The following is a 21,436-nucleotide window of genomic DNA, read 5'->3' as shown; positions in this document are numbered from 1 at the left end:
GGCTATTTTGGCTATAACGAAATTTTTTAAAGGTACATAATTATAACTTTAGAAGATGTTCATAGAACATTTAATCACTAGTTGATTAAAAAAAAAGTATACCATTAATATCTGTGATTAATATTGTAAATTATATTTTATCCTCTCATAGTAATTTTAAATTAAATAACTCTCTATTTAATTTTTTGATTATATAACGAGCACTTTGTTTACTCACTTCTTTCGTCGAACTGCTTGAATCTTGAATTTATTTTTGCTTTTAATCAAATCGGTATGAGAAACTATGAACCTATAAAATGTTGTTTTGGAGTTGAATATCCGAGAAAGTTGAGTTATTGAATGTTATTGCACCCAACAACGTCCTAATTACGCTCTCCTTTACGCGTTAGCATTTTTTCGGCAATTTTATTAACATTTGAAATTGTCACAACACAACACGACGACTAGTTCGAATTCTTTTTCACTTATTTTTTACTACCCGAAACAGCGTTACATCCGTTTATCAAACATGTATCTACAATATCGAATATTTGTAAAATATGTATAAGTGAGTATTTCAAGACCTTTATACTAATAAATTGGGACTGCCATTCTAGCTTTATTTTTCCAAAGTATAAATAAATTTACTATCATAAAGTATGGTATGTTTCTTAGCTGATATGAAGATAAAATAGTTCAGTTTAATTTGTAACAGAAAAAATCTAAAAGGGAGTTTATAGTATAGAAAAATAATCAGATGTTGGCTAAATTTGACACCAAAACAGAATTCGCTTTAGATATTTCCTATTTTTAAAGCTACATCCAAATTTTGATAGGACTATAAGGTCCCAAGAGTAATATCACAACACTGTGTAGAAGCCAGCATCACTTAAGATACGACTTATATAACAGTTTACTTCTGCACGAGTCTTTTTCTGATTCAAACAGAAAGTGTAAGTCTCTCATAGTCACTTTTTTAATTCGCTGCCTAAGAGGCATCTGCCCTCTGAGCGTATTGTTTGGACCGGATGTACTATTCTGTAAATTATAAAAATTTTGTATTAAAAAACTGCTGCACAAAATAAAACCTTTTACAAACAGTGTTTTTTTTATTTATTGACTTAGGTGAAATTTGACTTCGGTGATAGTTTCTGCTTTGATTTAGATTAAAAATGACAAAAATTTTTGCCTGTTGTTATCAGTTTTTTTTGTTTCTATCCCAAGAATTGGCTATACAGGGTCTGGCAATAGTGCGTCGTTAGACAATATTTTTTTTTAATTACCAGAATTATTTAATACTTTACTATCAGAATATAAACGAAAATAAAATAAAAAAGTCTTTGTGACCCGGATTCGAACTCTGAATCACCGGTTCGTGGTCGGAAACTTTACGCACTGCGCTATAGAGACATGTTCGATTTATATTCAATACTAGAATTAATAGGACTAAATTAATAAAAAATATAGGATCTTCTTCCGATGCGCAGTAGTGAACGCAACGGGTGTCGGCAGCCAGACCGGCCCCGTGCTGTTCCAGGGAGTATAGTAAAAGATATATCAAAGAGCCAGACGTCTTAAAATACTTTCTCGAAAACGTTGCTAGCTCTTAGACTAAAAGCAGAAACTATCGCCCAGGGCAAATTTCACCTACATAAGTCAATAAATAAAAAAAAGTTCCATATGATGCGGACTTTATCTGTGTCACTGTATAGAAGTACTATATACATATAAAAACATACCTGTAATCCTGCACTATTTTCCCCCTCCAATTTAGGTTTTTTCCTGGGGCCAATAGCCTGCAATGCCGTGGCATTGGCTTCCTTCTGTCTTAATTCTTCCATCTCAACTCGCTGCATTTCTTTCGCTTTGGCTATTAAAACATATTTTAACTTAATTCTAAATCTTAACTAGTTCAAATCAAGATCACATGAGGTTCTGTAAATTTAGCTTGATATTTCACATAGCATTATTCAGAAACAGTTTTTTAACTTAATTAAAATTAATTCCAAATCTTGTCTAGTTCAAAACAATATTATCACATGAGGTTCTGTGAATTTAGCTTGATATCAAAGCATATGTTTACCTTTTAATTTAGCTTGTTCAGGATCTTCAGTTTTTGAACGACTTTTTGCAGCCCTAAGCATCTGTTCTCGCTCTAATTCTTCTTTTCTTTTCCTCACTGCCTTATCTACATCTTCGAGAAACTTTAACTGTCCTAAAATACACAAAATATATTTAATTTTATTGCTAATAGATTATCTATTAATTTCAGTAATAGATACATTTTTATTTCAAATTTAGCGAATGTTTTTATAGCTAGATTTATTTCAAATAAATCCAGCTTTTCATGCCTCGTTATTGTAATGTAATAGTGGGATTTTTACTTAAAAAATGTATTGTCACATTGTTTCATATTATTCAGCATTACTTTTATAAGCGAAGAGAATAAGCAGTATAATTAATCTGAAAATAAAATGATTTTAAAATTTTCTGTAAGTAAAATAAAACTATGACAAAGATGCTATAGATAAAATAATTATTAATAAATATGTTCTAATTTCTAAAATTTATGGTTTTTATCAGAAAATTAATGTTAAAGCCTAATTAAAAAGTGACAAGACTTATAATTTTGACGGAAGATATATAATAATTGTGTTAAGGAAACAATTTCCATTTCAATTAAAATAACACAACTGTTATCGTCATTATATTCGCTCGTTGTGCAGGCTATGCTAACATTTATACTATAAAAATATAAGGATATATTACCTTTAATATTATGCGTAACTTCATAGCGAAAATCGCTTTTAACTATTTCTAATCTATGTTCAGTAATAACAGCCAATTTTTCTACCATATCCCGCAGTCTCTCTTGCGCAGCATGCGATATACACGCCGCAACATCACCCGTACTCGGATCGTCTAATCCGTGCCTTTGCATGACTTGCCTAATCTGAAATTACAACAACTGTTAAACAACTTCACCATTTATTGTTTGTTCAACCATCGTTTAACGTCACGTCAAAATATACTGCCAAACACCATAGATAAAGGAAATAAATTTAGACTGGAAAGTCTGTCAAAATATATATTCTTTTGTGTCTTTGGTGTCGCGACCGTTGTACGTATGGTTGTACGCGATCTGGCGCTGCTATAGCGGTTGCTAAGAACAATCGCAAACAATAACAGAAATAATTATCTCTTGTCAAAGTCAGAATTTTCAAAAATTATAAAATCTTTCAAAATGTAAACTGCCCTCATTGAAAAAATACCGAAAAGTGTTAAAAGCGTCCATTCTCAAAGTAATTATTGTTATCTTGTGAGTTTAATTTAAATTTTACTTACTCAAACCCGTGATAATTGTGAAAAAGTAGAATTAAAAACTAAAAAACTGTATTGTGAACTGTGAACTGTAAAAATCATCGTGAATCGTGGCATAATATCGGTTTCCAATGTTTCATAGGTCTTTCACATACATGTCCTTATATAAAATAAAGTTTTTTGTATGCAACACATTGTATTTTATTTATAAAATTAAAAGAAAATAATAATAAATTTGAACAAACAATATTTGGCGACATAATTCCGGAAAAAGCCGAACCGATCCGAAATGATCAAAAGCTTTGGGTCGCGACCGTTGCAAGAATAGCCCCAAATAGTGTTTACATTGTCCTTATGGACACTTTCCAATCTAAACTTGTTTCATTTATCTATGGTCAAACCCTCTCTTTCACTTGACAATCAGATGAAACTGATTAGTGAAGTTATTGCTTCGTGGGTGCCGAGTTGGTGCCGAGTCATTACGGCATTTTATTAATTACTGCACATTGTTTTTAGTAATTATCATTGTCATTTGATTTCGGGTTACACACGGGGATGTCACTTGTATGGGAAAACAGGCAACAGTCAAATTTAAACGTGCCAGGACCAACGACAAAGAAAGCGACATCTGCCAGGCATTAGCTTTCTTTGTCACTCACATTGCTTAAATCATGATACCGCGGCCATTTTCCCAACAAAGAAGCTGGCCGGGCTGTCCTGGCAAGTGATTTAAAACAATTTTGCTTTTTTACAATATTAAATTACCATTTGGATGTATTTAATGCGATTATTCAGTTAACTGGTAAGTCAGAAATTACACACAAATACTTTATTCGTAAATACAACTAAGATGTAAACGTATTTTTGTATTTTTAGATTTCAACTTTGCAAAGACCCGCCGATAGAACTTGCCTGGCAGCGTACCTGTTTAATTAAACGTATTATTTCCTGATAATAATATCAAAACACGTAAGTACCTCTATAATTTATGATGAAAAATGATTTTGATTATGTTTTATATTATTTAAATACTTTATAACCTCAAATAATAGTAAGATCCTTGTTTATATCGCACAGCCCGTTCAAAACTGTATTGTCTTCAAAAAATGTTTACAGAACAAACAATTATTACAAAAACAATGTCCTTTTAATCTGATTTATACCTCAGAAGGATGCCAGTTAAATTTTTATTAAATCAACATTACATTATTTGGCCATTAATATGCAAAAAGGAGCATATTGCGTTAACTTAAATTTTCTTTTACTTCTCCTGACAATGTTCTCTATATTCTCTATTTTGAGTTAGTAAACTTTTGAACGGGATGTGCGATATATAAAATACATAATATATCCAAGGGCATGATCTGATAAAAGTATTTTTTGATGCATTTTTTGGTTGTTTATGCACATTGGCTTGGTTTATGTTTTATTCAGCTTATATTTATTTGGTATAACAGTTTTTTTTGCCTTTGGAATGGCATGCATTGAGGCTAGATAGTGTTTCATTAGACCATTAAAGAAATTTAAATTAGCATATATTTTTTGTGATGTTAGTGTGTTATCATGATACAGGTAGTTGTATCATAGTGCCTTATGCATGTTATTTACCTATTATATACTTATGTATTATCAGTAAATAGATGATAATATACTACTAAAATGTCTTTTTAATAGTATGTTTATCTGTCCAATTCACTAGTTATTTGCAAAATGTATTTTGAACTAATTTAAGTCATTAATTGATCATCTTTCTTTTTCAGGTTCCGGGATATTCTTTTTCATTGTTAAAAAATATATATATTTCAATATTATGTAATATAAATCGCAGTTCTAAAAAAGTAAATGATATTGTTTACTAATGTGTAATTTATTTACTATGAATTTTCTCTGAAAATAGTAAGTCTTTAATAATATCATTGATTTGCTTTGTAAAGTTAATAGACATATTTTTTTAATACATTAAATTATATTAAAGTAATAAAAATATGTTTATTAACTTTAAACAGTAAGTCAGTGATACTTATAAAAATATTTTTTTTTAAATTTCCCCTCTTTTAAGCCCCGCCCCTCCAATTCCCCTCAATTTAGCTAGTACTGCCAGGCGACACCAGGTGGCGTCTGTTTCCATTTTTTAACATGAAGTTAGCATTTCTTTAATGTACCTATTCTCTGGGGTTACAATTACATCGATCAAAGTCAATATTAAAATTTGATTGAGATCTCAAACAATTTTTAATATTAACTTTTTGATTTTAAATTTAACTTTTTTATTATTTTAAAATGCGTTGCCGATTTAGCGAGAATGAACAAGTTCTCATCACAAAGTTTATTACTAATTTTACGCGAGAAAAGAGACACTGGTAAAACCTTAAAAAGGGCAAAACAGTATTGGCCGTCGATACCCGGATATTTCTATATTTAACATGAATAATTGGATTCTATATTTAACATGAATAAATTTTCAATACATAAAGGAGGATTTTTCATCCAAAGATATTTTCGGCTAACGTATTACAGATATTACACATTTTAATATGGCAACACTGTCGCTTTCAGTTCCACACGGTCTTCGATATGCCTTCGCTAGCCGAATTAGAGAAAATGACTGTTTTATGCGTTGGTCGCAGAGGCTCCACCGTACAGCACTTGAGACATAAAGGGAAATCAAATCAGCCTTGTCACGAATTCGCCCATTAGGTTGCGTATCTTTCCATTTAACAATTAAACTTAAAAATGGAGTTAGCATGCCTTTTCATTTTATATTACTAAAAATCTCTATTGCATTTCATAGCTGTTACCTATACAAGGTAGAGGGAATGATGGCATCTTAATTCCCGTTAATAATGGACCTGATGAATAAAGAGAAGCAATTGCTTTTTCTATAGAAGTATCTCTGTTGGTTGTTTACAAATTGTATAAGTCTATTTCAAGAAATTTAAGTAAAAGCATTTGCTTAACTTTTGTTCATAAGACCCAATGTGCCAAGAGAGTTATGAGTCTATTTATGGTTAGCGTAACCAAGATGATATAAGCTCATATTAATTCAGTAAGAAATAATAGTACATAATATATGTTACTAAAAAATGAAGTCCAGGGAAAAAACATGCCCTGCAGAGTTTATACAATTTGTAAGGCCAGTTAGATCTTCTATAATATTGTAACCCTAAAATTAAGAGACTGGCGCTTATCAAGCTTTCCCCTGGACACTTCAAATACTATAACAGAATATAGTATTTGCAAAATACCTTATATTGGAAGGGTGCTGATGAACACATAATATCTTCTTTACAGGAGCGAATTTGCGTTCCCACATATTCTGTAGGTCCTAAAATTTTCTGAGTTTCTTCTGCCAAATTTACACCGCCCATTGCTGCTACGTCATTAATGTCGTCATCTCCAGAGTAGGCCGTCGAAAAACCTTTCTTTTCTGAAAAAAAGTCGATAATTAAAAAGTAGAAAAAAAAGTAGATAATTTTGCCGGCTCGGCGTATCAAAAGCTAAAAAGAAATATTGTTAGTGAGGATGCTGGGACGACTTAACGTTATCGTCCATTATATGTTTGGTCGAACATTTCATTCAATGCATCCGATCTACGGTATCGCCATCTATTATCAGTTAGTCATATCTGTAAAAGTTAATTTGTGACCCTACTCAATAGATACCCCTCTGCAGGCAATATATAGGACAAAAAGATGGCTTAAAATGTGCTATGCGACTGCCATACCCTGTTATTAATCAGAAAGTCCATACTAGTGATGGGAAAAACCGATTAAATTCAATAATCGAGTACTCGAGTTTCAAGCGATTTCAATAATCGAGCGATTGCTCGAGCGAAATATCGCTCGTATTTAAAAATACAGTTTTTCGCCCGTCGCTTGTTGTAGGCGTAACGCCAAGCACTAAGTTGCGTGCCCAGAGCACATATTCTTTCGGTGATAAATGGCAAGTAGCAAGCGACGAGCGATTCGCTTGATTTAGTTTATTTCAAACCATTGTCGATGTAGGTTGTAAAATGTTGTCACTCAGATACGCAACGGATAACGTCGTATAAATTTGCTACCTGCAATGTATGTAGAACTGACCTAACCTAACAACTTAAAACTGAATTTTTGAAACTATTTCATATGCTTTGTAAAAGGAAATACAAAAATAACAATCGAAGACAATACCGAAAAAAAAATAAGATATTGACTCTAAATAATCAATAAATGTTACCTTTCTCTTTGGCAGTTGGTCTGCTCGCTCCTTGTCCAGCCAAAGCTTTACCCCCTACGGCGGCAACTTTTCCACCGGAGGGGGTCTGCAATCTCTGAGGAGGAGGCCGACCCTGACCCGCGGGCCGTACCTGCACCGGTCTCGGTACCGTGGGTCTGGGCTGGTTTGGCTGTTGTTGGGTCGTATGTTGCGACTGTTGTTGCGCTTGATTAGCGGAGAACACCGGATGGAGGGCGGGAGGTTGAGACGAACTGATAGTTTGCGCGGTGACTTGTTGTACTGTTGGTCCTGGTTGTCTAATCGCTGTAACCTAAAATTATTTTGCCTATACTATAGAATGACTGCTAAAACTAAATTAAACTAAAACTTTGCATAAAAAGTTGAAAGAAAAATACACTTCTTAATAAAGTATCTGTTTTTAAATTGGGCACACTACATTTTATTATTTTTTTATATTATTTGTCTTATTATGAACTTTCTAAAAATATTGTTGCGGACCCGTGTGAACCCGGTCTAAGCTGACTAAGGCCCGCCGCAAATTGAACCCAGCCCACTCACAGCACACGCCCAACCCATGCGTGGAGAATTTTGTAAAACACAGGAAAGAAGGGACCACCGCAAATTAAATATACTCTACGCCTAGCACAGTCTTTTCGTGGATCTAGTTGCGTTCAGACACAGTTTTCGTGGGTTCCTTCCCCTTCTACTTTTGCGACAAACTGCTAGTTTTTCTTCACTGCCAATAGGCTTTCGGGCGTTGCATTCCTAACCGGTAATGTCTGTTTTTATTAGTTCATACACTTCAAAAAATTGTCTCCTGTTTAATCGAAAAGACTCTTTAAACAGAATGTCTGGAACTTCGCTAGACAATCTAAACTCTCCTTTGCTTGCTCTTTTCGCAAATATGCGTTTTTTACATTTTTTCTCTATTTATTAAGCAAATGAAGTAAAATAAGTCCTTCTTCGTTCTCGGATTCTGATTCTAAATCAAGAAGTTGCTCGTATTCACTCATGATCGAAACTAAAAACTTGGGTCTGGGCTGTGTTCAATATGCGGTGCTAAGAAAAACGTGTGCGTGGAATCAAGAATGGGTTGGGCGTATGCTGTGCGTGGGCTGGGTTCAATTTGCGGCGGGCCTAATACGCCTGGCGCCGTTCAAGGACGAATGGAAAAATCTCGGCGGCTACGGATTATTCGAGAACTCTTTAGCTGTGGGTATATAAACCGACGGCTGGGCCTGAAGAGGACAGAAATAAATAGACGAGTACAGTTGTCGCACTAAATTCAAAATAAATTATTTCTAGATAAACAGTTAAAAATGGTTTGTATATAGTTCTTTAAGTCTTTTTAATCGTTATTGTTTGTTACTTAGTGTAAATAAATTGTGTTTAAATAAATTGTCACTTTCACACGGAACCGACGAAAAACGTAACAATATAATATACTCTAATACTTATTTTCATAAATAAGGAAAAAATGCGCTATTTAACTTTTTAACATAAATCAACCTAGTTTAAAAGAGTATTATTTAATTTAACCAGACAGTTTTGCTTTCCCATCATGTTTTCTTAATAAACTGCACCAAAAATCAACTTGCAGCTTTTAGCTAACACCTTATCAATCAGAGATATTGATATTCTTGATGCACTTGTGCAATAATTCTACACACGGAAGCAAAATTGGAATAATTAATAACCAAAATTTGACGTCTAATAAATTATTTGATTGTTTTGACTACCTAATTTAAACTGGCCGCTTATGTTAGGTTAGGTTAAATAATACCTTTTTTACCTTATTTATGAAAATAAATACAGAATATACTACCATATGATCGAAAAAAAACGGCGTCCAGTTGGCTGGGAAATGACCATCAATGACATTTCCCATATAAATTTACATATAAAATGACAGCGATCTTCATTCCATAGCCATCGCTGACGCCGTTTTTTCTCGATCATATGGTATCTTTTTAGAAAGCTCATAACAAAACAAAACAAATAAAAAAATATACAGGGTATTCCCGAATATACAGAGTAAACCCAGCAAAACACACGAAAATGGGATACTTTGTACATCTACATAAAACGCTAGACTTTCTCACCAGTACTTACCATCCTAGTCGGTTGTTGTTGCACTGTCGGTCCTCTAATTGGAGCCACCAACCTCTGTTGCAACACCGCCCCAGGAGCGGCGGACCTTACCACGGCCGTACCCGGGCCGACTATCCGCACTTGACCAGGTGCCACTTGGGCGGCCGGTCGTACCGTCTGCACAGTGGGAGTGGCACCTGCTATGGAAAAGACGACGTTGGGAGGAGGAGGTCTGATGCCATCTATCGTCATCTCGTTCGTGGCGAGAGAATGCCGCAGAAGAGGGAGACTTTTCTAAAGTAAAAAGAAATATGATAAAAAATTGATATGTAAATAAATAGTTTTTATTAAGGCTATGACATTAAATATTGACAAAAAAGCCTCATTAAAAGTTGCAAAATTATAAAAAAAAATAATTAGAACAAACAAAATATAGGTATAAGTGTAAAATAAACAATACAAACCTTCAAAAATCCAATGAGACATGGCTGTGGGCTTGCATTTAATAATCTTTCCAATTTATCACAAAAGGCATCAGGTTCTACTTTGTTGTCTATTAGTTCTTGTATTAAAGTTCGCACGTTCCGTTCTACAGCCTTTGGTTCTCGGCTGGACAGTTCTAGAAGGTTTGCAAGAAACTTGCGACATTTTTCTTTGGTATTGTCGTTTGCTGGTCTCTGCAATTGTAAGCGAATCAATAAAATAAATGGTTACTAACAAACTAGCCAAGCAGAAAAAGTATGCTGAGTACAATATACGAATACATATTGAAATAATTAGTTAAACAAATTATTAGGGACAGTGCCAATACAGTGCTTATACAGTCCCAATAAATAACAAATTTCGAATTTTGTATTTTATTGGATTTATTTATGGACTCTTGCATTTATCTTCTGTGGTATCCACATATTCAATATCACTGTCCTCTTCGTCACTCATCATATTTAATACAAAACTATTTATTTAAAATAGCCAAAGAAATAAAACAAAAACAATTATCGCTGATACACAATGCAGGTCAGTTCTTTTGATTGTTGCTTTTAGGCTGGTACCGAAATCACCATTCCAAACATTTTTCATGAATGATAATAATTCTGAATGCAACACAACAGTTATTGTTAGCTAAACAAATCTCTTGTGGATGTAACAAAGCTTCTCTACTGCGCATAAGCATAACCGTACAACGGTTCTCTGCTATGTTGGAACAAAAATCATGTTATTCATGTAGTTTTAAAATTTTAAAAGATCATGCACATATTCATGGTGTAACACATGTAACAATAGTGTTATTATAGTATTGTGATATCTAATACCAAAAACGAGAGTTGGATTTACCTGAACAGCTTGAGTTTGCTGAACCACTGGTTGAGTTGTAGTCACTGTAGTTGTACTGCCAGCTTGTGCTGGATTGGTAGATGCACTTGACACAGACTGCTATATAAATAAAAAAGATAAAATTATCCTTAATCAATCAATTATTAATTTATTAATCTTGACTACGTAGTTTTAATTAACCAAATCAACATTAATTGTGGAGAGAACACTAGCTACCGATAGAGACGTAAGTCATTAGAGACATACCCTTAGACACTTAAGTAAATAAGTATTAAGTTGGCAAAAGTTATTGGAATTAAGTTGAATTAAAGTTGATTTTTATAGAAATTAAAATTAGTTTTTTGTAGGCCAAGGTGAAAAATCAAGGCGACGGCAAATGAAACTTAAAACAAACTTGCAAGTTTACAAAATTATTACTCCTAAAAAATAAAGAAAAGAGGAGCAAATATCTGTCTTGACTCTAAAAAACTGTTGAGAGCTACTATTTAAAAAAAAACGGACAAGTGTTAGACGGACTCAAGTGCCATCATAGCCCACTTGATCACAATTACCCATACTCTCATGGGTTCTTAATATATTTTTCTGTAATTTATGATTTACTACATGCAATAAAATGGGAATATATTCTGCTTTGGGTCTCATCTCTATTTTGCTCAAAGAAAACAGTATAATGTTCTCTAAATTAACTTTTATTAACAAAAGTGAAAAAATATACTCACCGCTGCTACAGTTGGCATGCGAAACGTTACAGGCTGTCCTCCCGGTTGCGACGATGCCAAATTAGCTGCCTGAGGAGCCGGACCCACACGAAGCAGTTGATAACCAGTGTCCGTCTTTAAGAGCAGCGCTCCCTGTTGACCAGGTTGTAAACCGTGAAATGACTGTAAGGTTAGTTGCTAAAACACCCAGAGAGACAATAGACACTGTTAGACATACAGACGAATAATGCAATGGCAATTAGAATTTTAATTTTTAATAAAGTTCTTAGTATTTTTTCATATGTATCAACCTAATGAGTGCTACCTAATAAATACAAGAAATGAAAACTTATGCCAATTAGATTGGAAACATGACATGTTAAAATTAACATAAATATATATTTTTATACAATAATCCTCTTTATGCACGAATAGTATTGATAAAAATAAAACATTGTTTAGTTTTCTGCTTAAATAACGATATGCCCTGATTTTAGAAAAAAACGGCGTCCAGTTGGGTTGGAAATGAACATTGATTAATGATTCTTCAAAAAATCTTGATGTACAGTTAAACTGGGTGTTTTTCAAAAGAATTTCAGTTTTTTTTTAGATTAAATACGAGATTTGGTATGAATGTATGTGACATAAATTTGGGTTGATTAATATGTCCAATTAGTTTTAGACACTTCCTATTTTACTGGAAATGACTACAACTTTTGATCTTTAAATTGTATCCTCGGTATATTTTTACTTTATTTGATAGAAATTTACATTCTGAATAGACGTATATGTCAACTGTTGACATCTTAAAAAAAATAGTATTTTAAATTTCCATCTAGAGCGCCATGGCTGTGATAAAACCACTAATGTTTAATCAAGGAATCTTTAAAAAATAGGTCTGATCATCTACTGGCTAGTTAGAAGATACCCAAATTGTATTTTTAATCATAACCCTATTTTTTTAAATGGAACAGGGGTGGATCATTAGCATATTTGGAAAAAGCACATTTTTTATGAATAGTTTGGTACAACATACTTGCTATTTAGAGTCAAAGTTCCTTATGAACACCGTCATTAAATTCTAGATTGAAATTTAAAATACTATTTTTTAAGCCAAAATGACAAAAATTGACATATGAGATGTCATTCTATTCAGAATGTCATTTTCTACTAAAAAGAGTAAAAGAATGTCGGTGGTGTCATTTAAAAATTATAAAAACTGTCTGGTATCAGGTAAAAATCCACATTATGCACCAAATTTGTTTCCTGCTAGGAAATAATATGTATGAACTCCAAGAACTCTGTTAAATATTAAAAACAAAACTAGTTTTTGCACTTAAGCTACATGAAAAGCAATCTATAAAATAAACCTATTTATAAAAATATGAAACATATTGCTCTACAGATAATATAAAATTCCATTCACTCCTAAAATTAATCAAAGGGTCATTATATACCATACGATCGAAAAAAACGGCGTCAAAGCCGGCTGGGGAACGGCAATAGAAGCCGTCAAGTCCTAGACGTCATTTACTTAGCCAGTACTCTTCATCATTTTTAACTGGCGCTTACTGCCAGTTGGCCTTTTGGCAAGATTTATTTTTGCATTGAGTTAATATTAATAATTTTTAAACACTGTAGTTTAAAATTCAAGAAAAAATAATTTTGGAAATAGATTCGTGTGTCTAGAAACGTTCTATCCTTTTTTAATCTTTCTATAATTAGTGTTAATTTTTGACAAGTTCTATGCCAATTTTTAGTAATAACGCATTATCAGAGAGCATCTATTGTCATTCCCCAGCCGTTTTCGACGCCGTTTTTTTTCGATCACACGGTATTTTATACTAAGTAAAATAAAAATTTGAATCTGAACTTTTCAGTGTTATACTTTTATTACACTTACCGACATTAATTTTTGGCATAATGGTGGATATTTTGAACTTAAGCTTACCTTTAATACAAGATTTCTTTTTCTAATTTGTCTTGTTAATACATTGCGTGTTAGTAACAGAGGACATTTAGTAGGAAGTTAGTAGAAGCAGTATATAAACCTTTTTTGCCGAAATAATACCAAATTGATAAAACAACCCTTGAAATAGAAATGTGAAATAAAATATGGTATTAATTCTGGTAAGCCAATGTATATTTTGCATAATTTATATGATTTAGAAAACTAAAAAATAAAAATTTATTAGAAATTATTATGAAATAACGAAGTAGAAAATTATTCAAATATTCCTAATATTAATAAGGAAGTTTTTAAATTTAAAAACATTTACAGAGGTTACATTTTATTTTAATATCGCATTCAAACTATTGACTCTTAATGTTATTGCGACGTTTACATGTAAACAAAATACAGTAAATATACATCTAAAAAAATATTTCAACTTCAACAAATACAAATAATTCAATAAAAATGCATTAAGCGAACCATTAATGACTACCAGCTGCAAATAAAGCAACCCAATATACCTATACGATCAACCTTTCAGTTTACTACTAATTTTATTCCAAAAAAATAAGATTCTAGAAACGCATGGATAAATTTACAAACAAAAAATAATACAACAAACAACTCAAGCATTAACGGTTTAGCGTTTGTCCTAGAATCAGTACTTTTAAATGGGAAGGTTTTACGCAGTTTTTACCTAGAATCGATACTCAAGTAAGAGTTTACTCATAATTGTTAATAATATAAATTTTCCTCAAATACCCATAAGATTTTTATGAATTAAAGATTGTGCAGAATGTGCCAAAGTCTTATTAGTCTGGTGTCTTAGTCTTTGGAATTTAAGTTTTTCCAGTGGACGACTTATGACTGACAAAGTATGAGAGCGGGGGTAATTTGATGCCAGATTGACTGTACTATACCTACAAAATATAATCAAATATCAGATATATTAACTTAATAAACGTTATTATAATTACTATTTAGGCACTTCTAACTTGGTACGCGTAAAAAATTCACGTCATAAAACTGTAAAATTTCGCGTGCACCGAAGTTTTATATTTAGTGTACCTAGACGCAGCGAATAAAGAAAACCTTCCCATTTATATATTTTGATTTTTGCTTCAAACTACAACTTACAGGTGTCCCAGGCCGGGATCCCACAAGACCCGGGCCCGTACTTAAGACCACCCTTGCGGGACCTTTAGCTTGTGCCCCTTGCGGACGCACATTCACCACTGGCAGATTGGAAAGGATTGGTTGGGATGACACACCTAATGTATGATTGCCTTGTGTGCCCTGCTTGAATCAATGAGTCATAAAAGAAATAAAAGTGAAGTTAAAGAACGAGTGGTTAGTATACTTGGTAAAAATTATAGTACAGGGTGGCGCCTCTCGTATGATGCGGAGGCTCCAAGGAAACCGGTAGTTTATATTGAAATTAAATTTTAGGAGCATATGTATATTAATTGAAAGTATTTTAAAAAAGCTAAGCATCAAAGTTGTTTTTTGTCAACATTTATATTAATTGATTTTCGAATTTTAGGAAAAAAAAAATAAAAGTGAGATTAAAGAAGTAGGTATATGACTAAAATGTTGGGTTTTAATAATCGCACATTTTGTGAAAATGAAGAATAAACTTTGAATTTCAATAACAGCTACATACCTAAACTATAATTTACCCTGTATAGCCTGATATTTAATTAAAATAACCATTGTAGGTATGTTAAACTAAATTAAAATTTGACCCCAAAAAGTTATACAGGGTGAGACAAAATTAATATTGAACATTGGTCACTTTTAAAAGCAAGTTACTCTTTTATATTAAATGGAACACCCAGTATATTATTCCCAGTATTCATGTCTTAATAAATATAGGTAGGTAGCTGTTTATTCTTCATTTTGACAAAATCTGAAATATTATAAAAAATCTTACGTTCTAGTAATATTCTTTAATGAAACTCACCTTTATTATTTTCCCAGAATCAAAATCAATTTATATATAGGGTTTTCCGTTACAAAAATCACAACTTTGATGTGTAACTTTTTTTGGGGATATCCTGTGGAACTGTATATATTTCTATAAAATGCTCTCAATTAACCTACATATGCACGCAAAATTTCATTTCAATATAAACTACCGTTCTCCTTAGAGCCTCCGCGTCGTATGGGAGGCGCCACCCTGTATTGTTTCTTACATTAACAAAAACAAATTGGAATTATAGTAACAGAAACATTAGAAAGATAAATATTTGAACATCTTTTTAATTAGATTTTGGCCAGATTATGTTTTTGACTTACATAAAATATACCATACAACTGAAAAAAAAGGCGTCTATGTTGATTTTGAATTGACGATCATGACATTCACCATATATTTGTACATATTTATAAAATGTCATCGATCATCACTTCAAAACCAACTCCGACGCCTTTTTTTGTTATTATAAGGTATTTCTTAAATTGTAACATAAAAAGAAATATTTTAAGGAAACACAAGTAAATGTTGATTCCGGTATTATTGAACCATTAAGATATTTTGATTAATGAGATAATGTCTGAAAGCAATTTCATGTCAAGAGCATGTTTGTTAAATCATGCATAATATGCATTCTTTATACCATATGATTGAGAAAAAAAACGGTGTCCAGTTGGCTTGGAAATTAATATCAATTATATATCGCCTATAATTTTACCTAAACCATCGCAGACGCAGATTTTTCTCGATCATACTGTATATTACATTTTAAGACTGGCCACATAAATGCAGACGTTATTGTATTTTGTTCAATTTTTTCTGCTTCACAATTCCGCATGTATGTGGCCAACTTAAACCTTAATGCATTTATGTTAGTAGTATATGCAACCAATCATCCATATTTGTTTAGTTATATTTGTACAAATATAGTTAGTTTTTTAAGTTATATCTTTTTGCTGCCAAGACGGGGGTGTGTAAATTTTTATGAAATAATGAATTTAAGTACTCTATTTCAAAATTATTGAATTATGTGAAATAGATTACAGATTATTCTAACATGTAAACTCACCCTTAAGTTGTATTAACCAAGAAGGAAATACCATACAATAAAAAAAACGACGTTAAAGATGGCTGGGGAATGACAATCGATAATTTTGGCAAACTCAAGCCCTAGATCTCAGTTACTAGCGCTTAATGCCAGATGGCCTTAAGGTTGTAATTTATTTTTATATTGATAAAAAATTATTTATAAATGGTAGGTATAGTTTAAAACTCCAAAAATTTTTTTTTGGAAATAGATTTCTGTATCTGGAAACGTTCTATCCTTTTTAATCTTTCTATAAATAGTGTAAATTTTAGACTTTTTTAATTTTTATTTTAATTTTTAGTAAATGATGTCTAGACATTGATCTCGCCAAAATTATCATTGAATGTCATTCCCCAGCCGTCTTTGACACCGTTTTTTTTCTATAATATGGTACTACAACTGCAGAGAATTAACAATTTAATTAGTAACAATTTTTTCTTAACGATATCTCAATCATTCACACATGATGAAAGACCAATATACTAATTAAGTATCAACTTCATAAACAATGTTTTTATATTTTGTTTTTTACCTGTATATTTTACACAATATAGCCCTTACCTCTTAACAAAATAAAATAGTTAATACATACATTATTTGATTGGGGAACTGCATTCACAGGCACAGTGACCAATCCCGGAGCACCGCTGGGGTTTCCTGTCGTTTTTAATACTATCGTTGGCGGTTTTTGTTGTAGCTGCTGAACCTGGTGAACAGTAGAAGGAACTGTACCAAACACCTTAATTTAGAAAAGTAACTTTAGCAATATATCGCTATAATTAAATATATATCGGAAAGTAATTTTAATCAATATATTGCTTTAATTAAATAGTTTTTTCTAGTTATCTTAGTTCTACATTACAATTATCAATTATTTTATATATTTAAAACAGTTGAATGCAGAACATAGGACTACTATGATTGCCTCAAAGTTTTAAATCCTATGACCCTATTAATTCAAATTTATATCAAAGTATGTTTCTGTTGAACAATTATTATCACTTCAATTAAATTATAAGTGAAAGATCATGAAATTTAATAAAATAGCTGAACTAGCATATTTTTGAAATGTAAGCCTTATATTTGAGGTTAAGTAAATATGTATATACTGTTTGATTACTGTTTCAAAGGTGCTGCTTAGTAAATTACTTGATATGAATATTTTGAAAAGTAGGTATAATAATTTGAAATATATACTAATGCAAGAGCCTCTACCAATAGAGTAAAAAAAATAATCTAGATAACTTAATCTAAATTTCAATGAATTAGGACCTATACATATACTATTTCGTGTTATATCAGCATTCTTGAAACAAATGATCTCCTCTGGACCCGCTTAAAATATAGGTAAAATGACTGGTTATAGGTATGTATACTATACATACCTATTTCATAAAATTAGTTGTTTGTATTACCAAACCAAAACATTGGCATGTCAATATTTGTGACATGTATATTTGTTGTTTATTCACATAAAAAGTTAATATAGAAGTATTTCAGATTGGCAAAAGTTAGCAAAGAGAGTAGAAAACCATTTATATATTTTCTCCATGAGTTTAAATGTACCCCAAAAAGTAGAAAAAGTAATACAAACCGTTTGAGGTGCCATTCCAATAGCCCCATTTGGTATTTGACCCTGTGGTGTTGCAACCCGTCCCTGGACAATAGTTCCTTGTCCTCCCATAACCTGTCCCCCTTGTGTATACACAACTTTTACACCCTCAGGTGGCTTTTGATCCGTTTGCTGTAAAGTATATGTCGAAGTAATAGTAGGCTGAGCATTTATAAATGCATTGTTCATTTGTTTGTCAATATTAGAAACACTTGCACTAATCGAGTCACCATTGGCAATGGTCCCATGTTTCTGCGGGGCCGCCGTCCCGCCGTTTGAAATCGGGCTATTTACGTGATTTTGTTGCAATCCACTATTCTGTGATTGTGAATGTGGTGTCGACGATCCGAGTTGATTCTCTAAAGAACCTACAATAGCACTCACGGCTGATTCATCAACGTCCGTATTCAGAGCCTCCTCTAAAAATTTTGCCGACGCCATTTTCCGAGACCAACTACTGAACAAATGAACAGCGCATGACGCAAGCTTCCATTATTAATCAATGTTGCCATACCTGGCAATAATTAAAAAGTGTCTATGGTATGAAGTAAAAGAAGCTCTAGTATAAAAATATAAACAGGTGCAAAGGAGATAACATATATCACAATAAGAAATACAAACAATAACAAAGTTAATTTTTTAACATTCCGTTAATTAAAAGATATTAGATTTTTAATAATTATTTTCCTTCAGAAATTCTCTACAGACTCTACAAGTTTAGGCAACACTGCTAACGACTGCGCGTAGGGTGTTAGCTGTTGAACAGAAAAGCATACGAGAGAAAGTTCAGAATTGGAATTTGTCTATGATTGGAATCCGCCAAACTAGAAACTCAGTAGTAGTGACTTTTGCATACGAGTAAATAATGTCAGAGACTAAAAGTATTAAGCTTATCTCCTGTCCGCAGGAGAGCAGGATTAAGATTGCCATCGTCCTATTTTTTCGATGACGTCATTATAAAATTGGCGGGAAATTCAAAATTCAATATTATGAAATGAATTATAAAATAAATAAATCATAAACTCTTACCTAAACGTATACTTTTTATTTATGTGATAATTTTACAATAATTGATTCTCTAAATATAATTATTTTAAAATTTACGCTTAACAATGTTTGTGGAAATGTAACTATAAATTAAAACTATTTTAGATATAGAACACAAATATAAAGAGAAAACTTATTCCAATAAAATGTTCACAATTAATTCAATTAAACAGTAGTTTAAAGATATATCAAAATAAACTATCTACACAGAAAAGCAATTAATTATATAATGTTGAAAACCTAATAATGCTTATAATGTTTCAACCTGAACAATGATACAACTGATTTTCTATTTCCTAGTGCTAAAAATCCACTACCTGGAGAGAAATTTATACAATTTATATGGCCTAGTTTACTTTCAAAGGGAGGAAAGTTGCTAAAAACATTTTTCGAATTAATATGATACAATTTGATAGAATTTTTGATTTCTGAAGAATATAGTGCTAACATTTCGCTGCTACTGTTAAATTTAATATCAGATATTGATGTCGTTAGATTCAAAATACTCTTTTGCGGTTTCGGCTGACTATTTTTAAGAACATCTTGCATATTATATAAATTTACAACACCCTGAGCACTTCCCGTAGCTAGAAACTGATTAGATGATGAAACGGCTACAGAAGTTCCTTGCAAACATCCTTCATCAATGAACTTATGAATAACTCGCCGAGTGTTCATATCCCATATTGTTACTTTTCCCATATCTGAGTGGCCGAATAGTAAATTTCCTTCAGAGTCATATTCCAAGGCTGTGACATCACTATCTTGCTGAAGTGTAGCTAACTTATCTTTTGTTGAAGTTGAGAATAAATGAATCTCACCCCATTTCCCTTGAACAGCAAAATATTTTTGATCGGGTGAAACAATAAATTTTTTACACTGTGTTATGCCTGTTGGTAATTTGTATCGTAATGCTTTTGTAGTCAAAAGATCATAACTATATATATGAGCATGTCTAGAGCCTAATATTACTTCATCTCCGTTTTTTGTGAACTTTGAGCAAAAAATTGGAAATTTCTCAAATGCAGCACTGTGCAATTTACTGTTTCTTTTTCCATCAACAGCAAACAAGGTAGCAACTCCTTTGTAGCCAGCTACTAATGCAACACTTGAGTTTGGATGGAATTCAACAGAGTTTATATATGGACCCTCTGTATAAGTTTCAGTGTTTAAATCTTTGAGTTTCTTAAATTCCAACAATCTGTGTGGCAAAGATGTCTTCTCTGCTGTTTTAATAAACCCGCACGAGCCAAGTATTTCTTCATCTGAATCAGCTAACGATGATTTAGTTTTTTTTAGGTTAGCCCAATTAGGTGTGCTTACGATAGCTTCATATTTCTGTTTCAAGAGATTTGAATACTTATTCTTACGATTATTTATCCCACCAGAGGGTAACTTCCGTTTTTGTGCCTTTAGAGCCTCTCCTACATCAATACCTGCATCATCTTCATCTGTCCATGCTGGTTTCCGACTGGATGTTTCTTCTTCAGAAGTTCCACTTTCAATGCCAGAATCCACATTATGGGCTCTTTGCGGACCATTTACAGCTTCCTCTAGACTTTTAAGGAATAAGTTTGAATCGCCAAATAAAATATTGGATAAATTTTCCTCATCAACATCTTGGATCACTTGATATTTGCCTTTTGGTGGAATTAAATCACCATTTTCAGGTTCCATCTTATCTGTATACTTTCTTTTACGACTCTGAGTATTCATTGTACAATGATATTAAAATCTATGAAGATTATTATAGTACAAAAAACTAACACAACTTATTTAGAAATTTTCAACAATCCAAAGAAAAATTGGAGAAAATATAAGAATGAAAAATGACAATTGACATCATTGTCATTTGACAGTGATGCCAAATCATTTACAAACTATGCTCCTTAGCAGGGTTCGGAAATAGTTAATTAAGAGCATATTAAGAGGTGTTTACCTGGTTAACTACTTTAACTACCTGTAGTTTTTCTTCAAAAATTACGTCTTTTCCCGTTCATTAACTACATGAAAACTACGTTAATGAACTACGTATATTATGATAAAAAAACATCCTGTAAATAAAAATGTTCATTTTGATAGAAATATGTAATGCATATGCTTTTTATTTAATTAAAGAATT

At 32.2% G+C, this 21,436-nt stretch overlaps 2 protein-coding genes across 7 annotated transcripts; both read right to left on the bottom strand.

Annotated features, from left to right (window-relative positions):
- Positions 1-170: 170 nt before the first annotated feature.
- LOC115882354 (transcription initiation factor TFIID subunit 4) lies at positions 171-18,742 on the bottom strand. Of its 6 annotated transcripts, none has more exons than XM_030900383.1 (13): positions 18,250-18,742; positions 17,248-17,394; positions 14,731-14,889; positions 11,661-11,837; positions 10,942-11,040; positions 10,071-10,283; positions 9,628-9,900; positions 7,516-7,825; positions 6,546-6,727; positions 2,749-2,932; positions 2,063-2,194; positions 1,719-1,849; positions 171-1,017 (listed from the first exon to the last, which is right to left on the bottom strand). In XM_030900383.1, the coding sequence occupies exons 1-13, from the start codon at positions 18,706-18,708 to the stop codon at positions 865-867; spliced, it is 2,619 nt and encodes an 872-aa protein (XP_030756243.1). In that variant the 5' UTR covers positions 18,709-18,742; the 3' UTR covers positions 171-864. The 6 variants fall into 6 exon arrangements, with proteins under 6 accessions (XP_030756243.1, XP_030756237.1, XP_030756239.1 ...); XM_030900377.1 differs by having other exon boundaries at positions 10,942-11,037; positions 18,250-18,741; XM_030900379.1 differs by having other exon boundaries at positions 11,661-11,792; positions 18,250-18,741.
- A 555-nt stretch (positions 18,743-19,297) lies between these two features.
- On the bottom strand, positions 19,298-21,166 carry LOC115882370 (U3 small nucleolar RNA-associated protein 18 homolog). The gene has a single exon (XM_030900418.1). It carries the CDS (start codon positions 21,028-21,030, stop codon positions 19,555-19,557), a length of 1,476 nt encoding a protein of 491 aa, XP_030756278.1. The 5' UTR covers positions 21,031-21,166; the 3' UTR covers positions 19,298-19,554.
- Between the last annotated feature and the right edge of the window lie 270 nt (positions 21,167-21,436).

Source organism: Sitophilus oryzae, unplaced genomic scaffold, assembly GCF_002938485.1.
Source record: "Sitophilus oryzae breed Bouriz unplaced genomic scaffold, Soryzae_2.0 scaffold_177_pilon_pilon, whole genome shotgun sequence".
NCBI classification, from domain to species: domain Eukaryota; kingdom Metazoa; phylum Arthropoda; class Insecta; order Coleoptera; family Curculionidae; genus Sitophilus; species Sitophilus oryzae.
The sequence above is the reverse complement of the archived record's forward strand: the minus strand, read 5'-3'. Positions and strand labels throughout refer to the sequence as shown.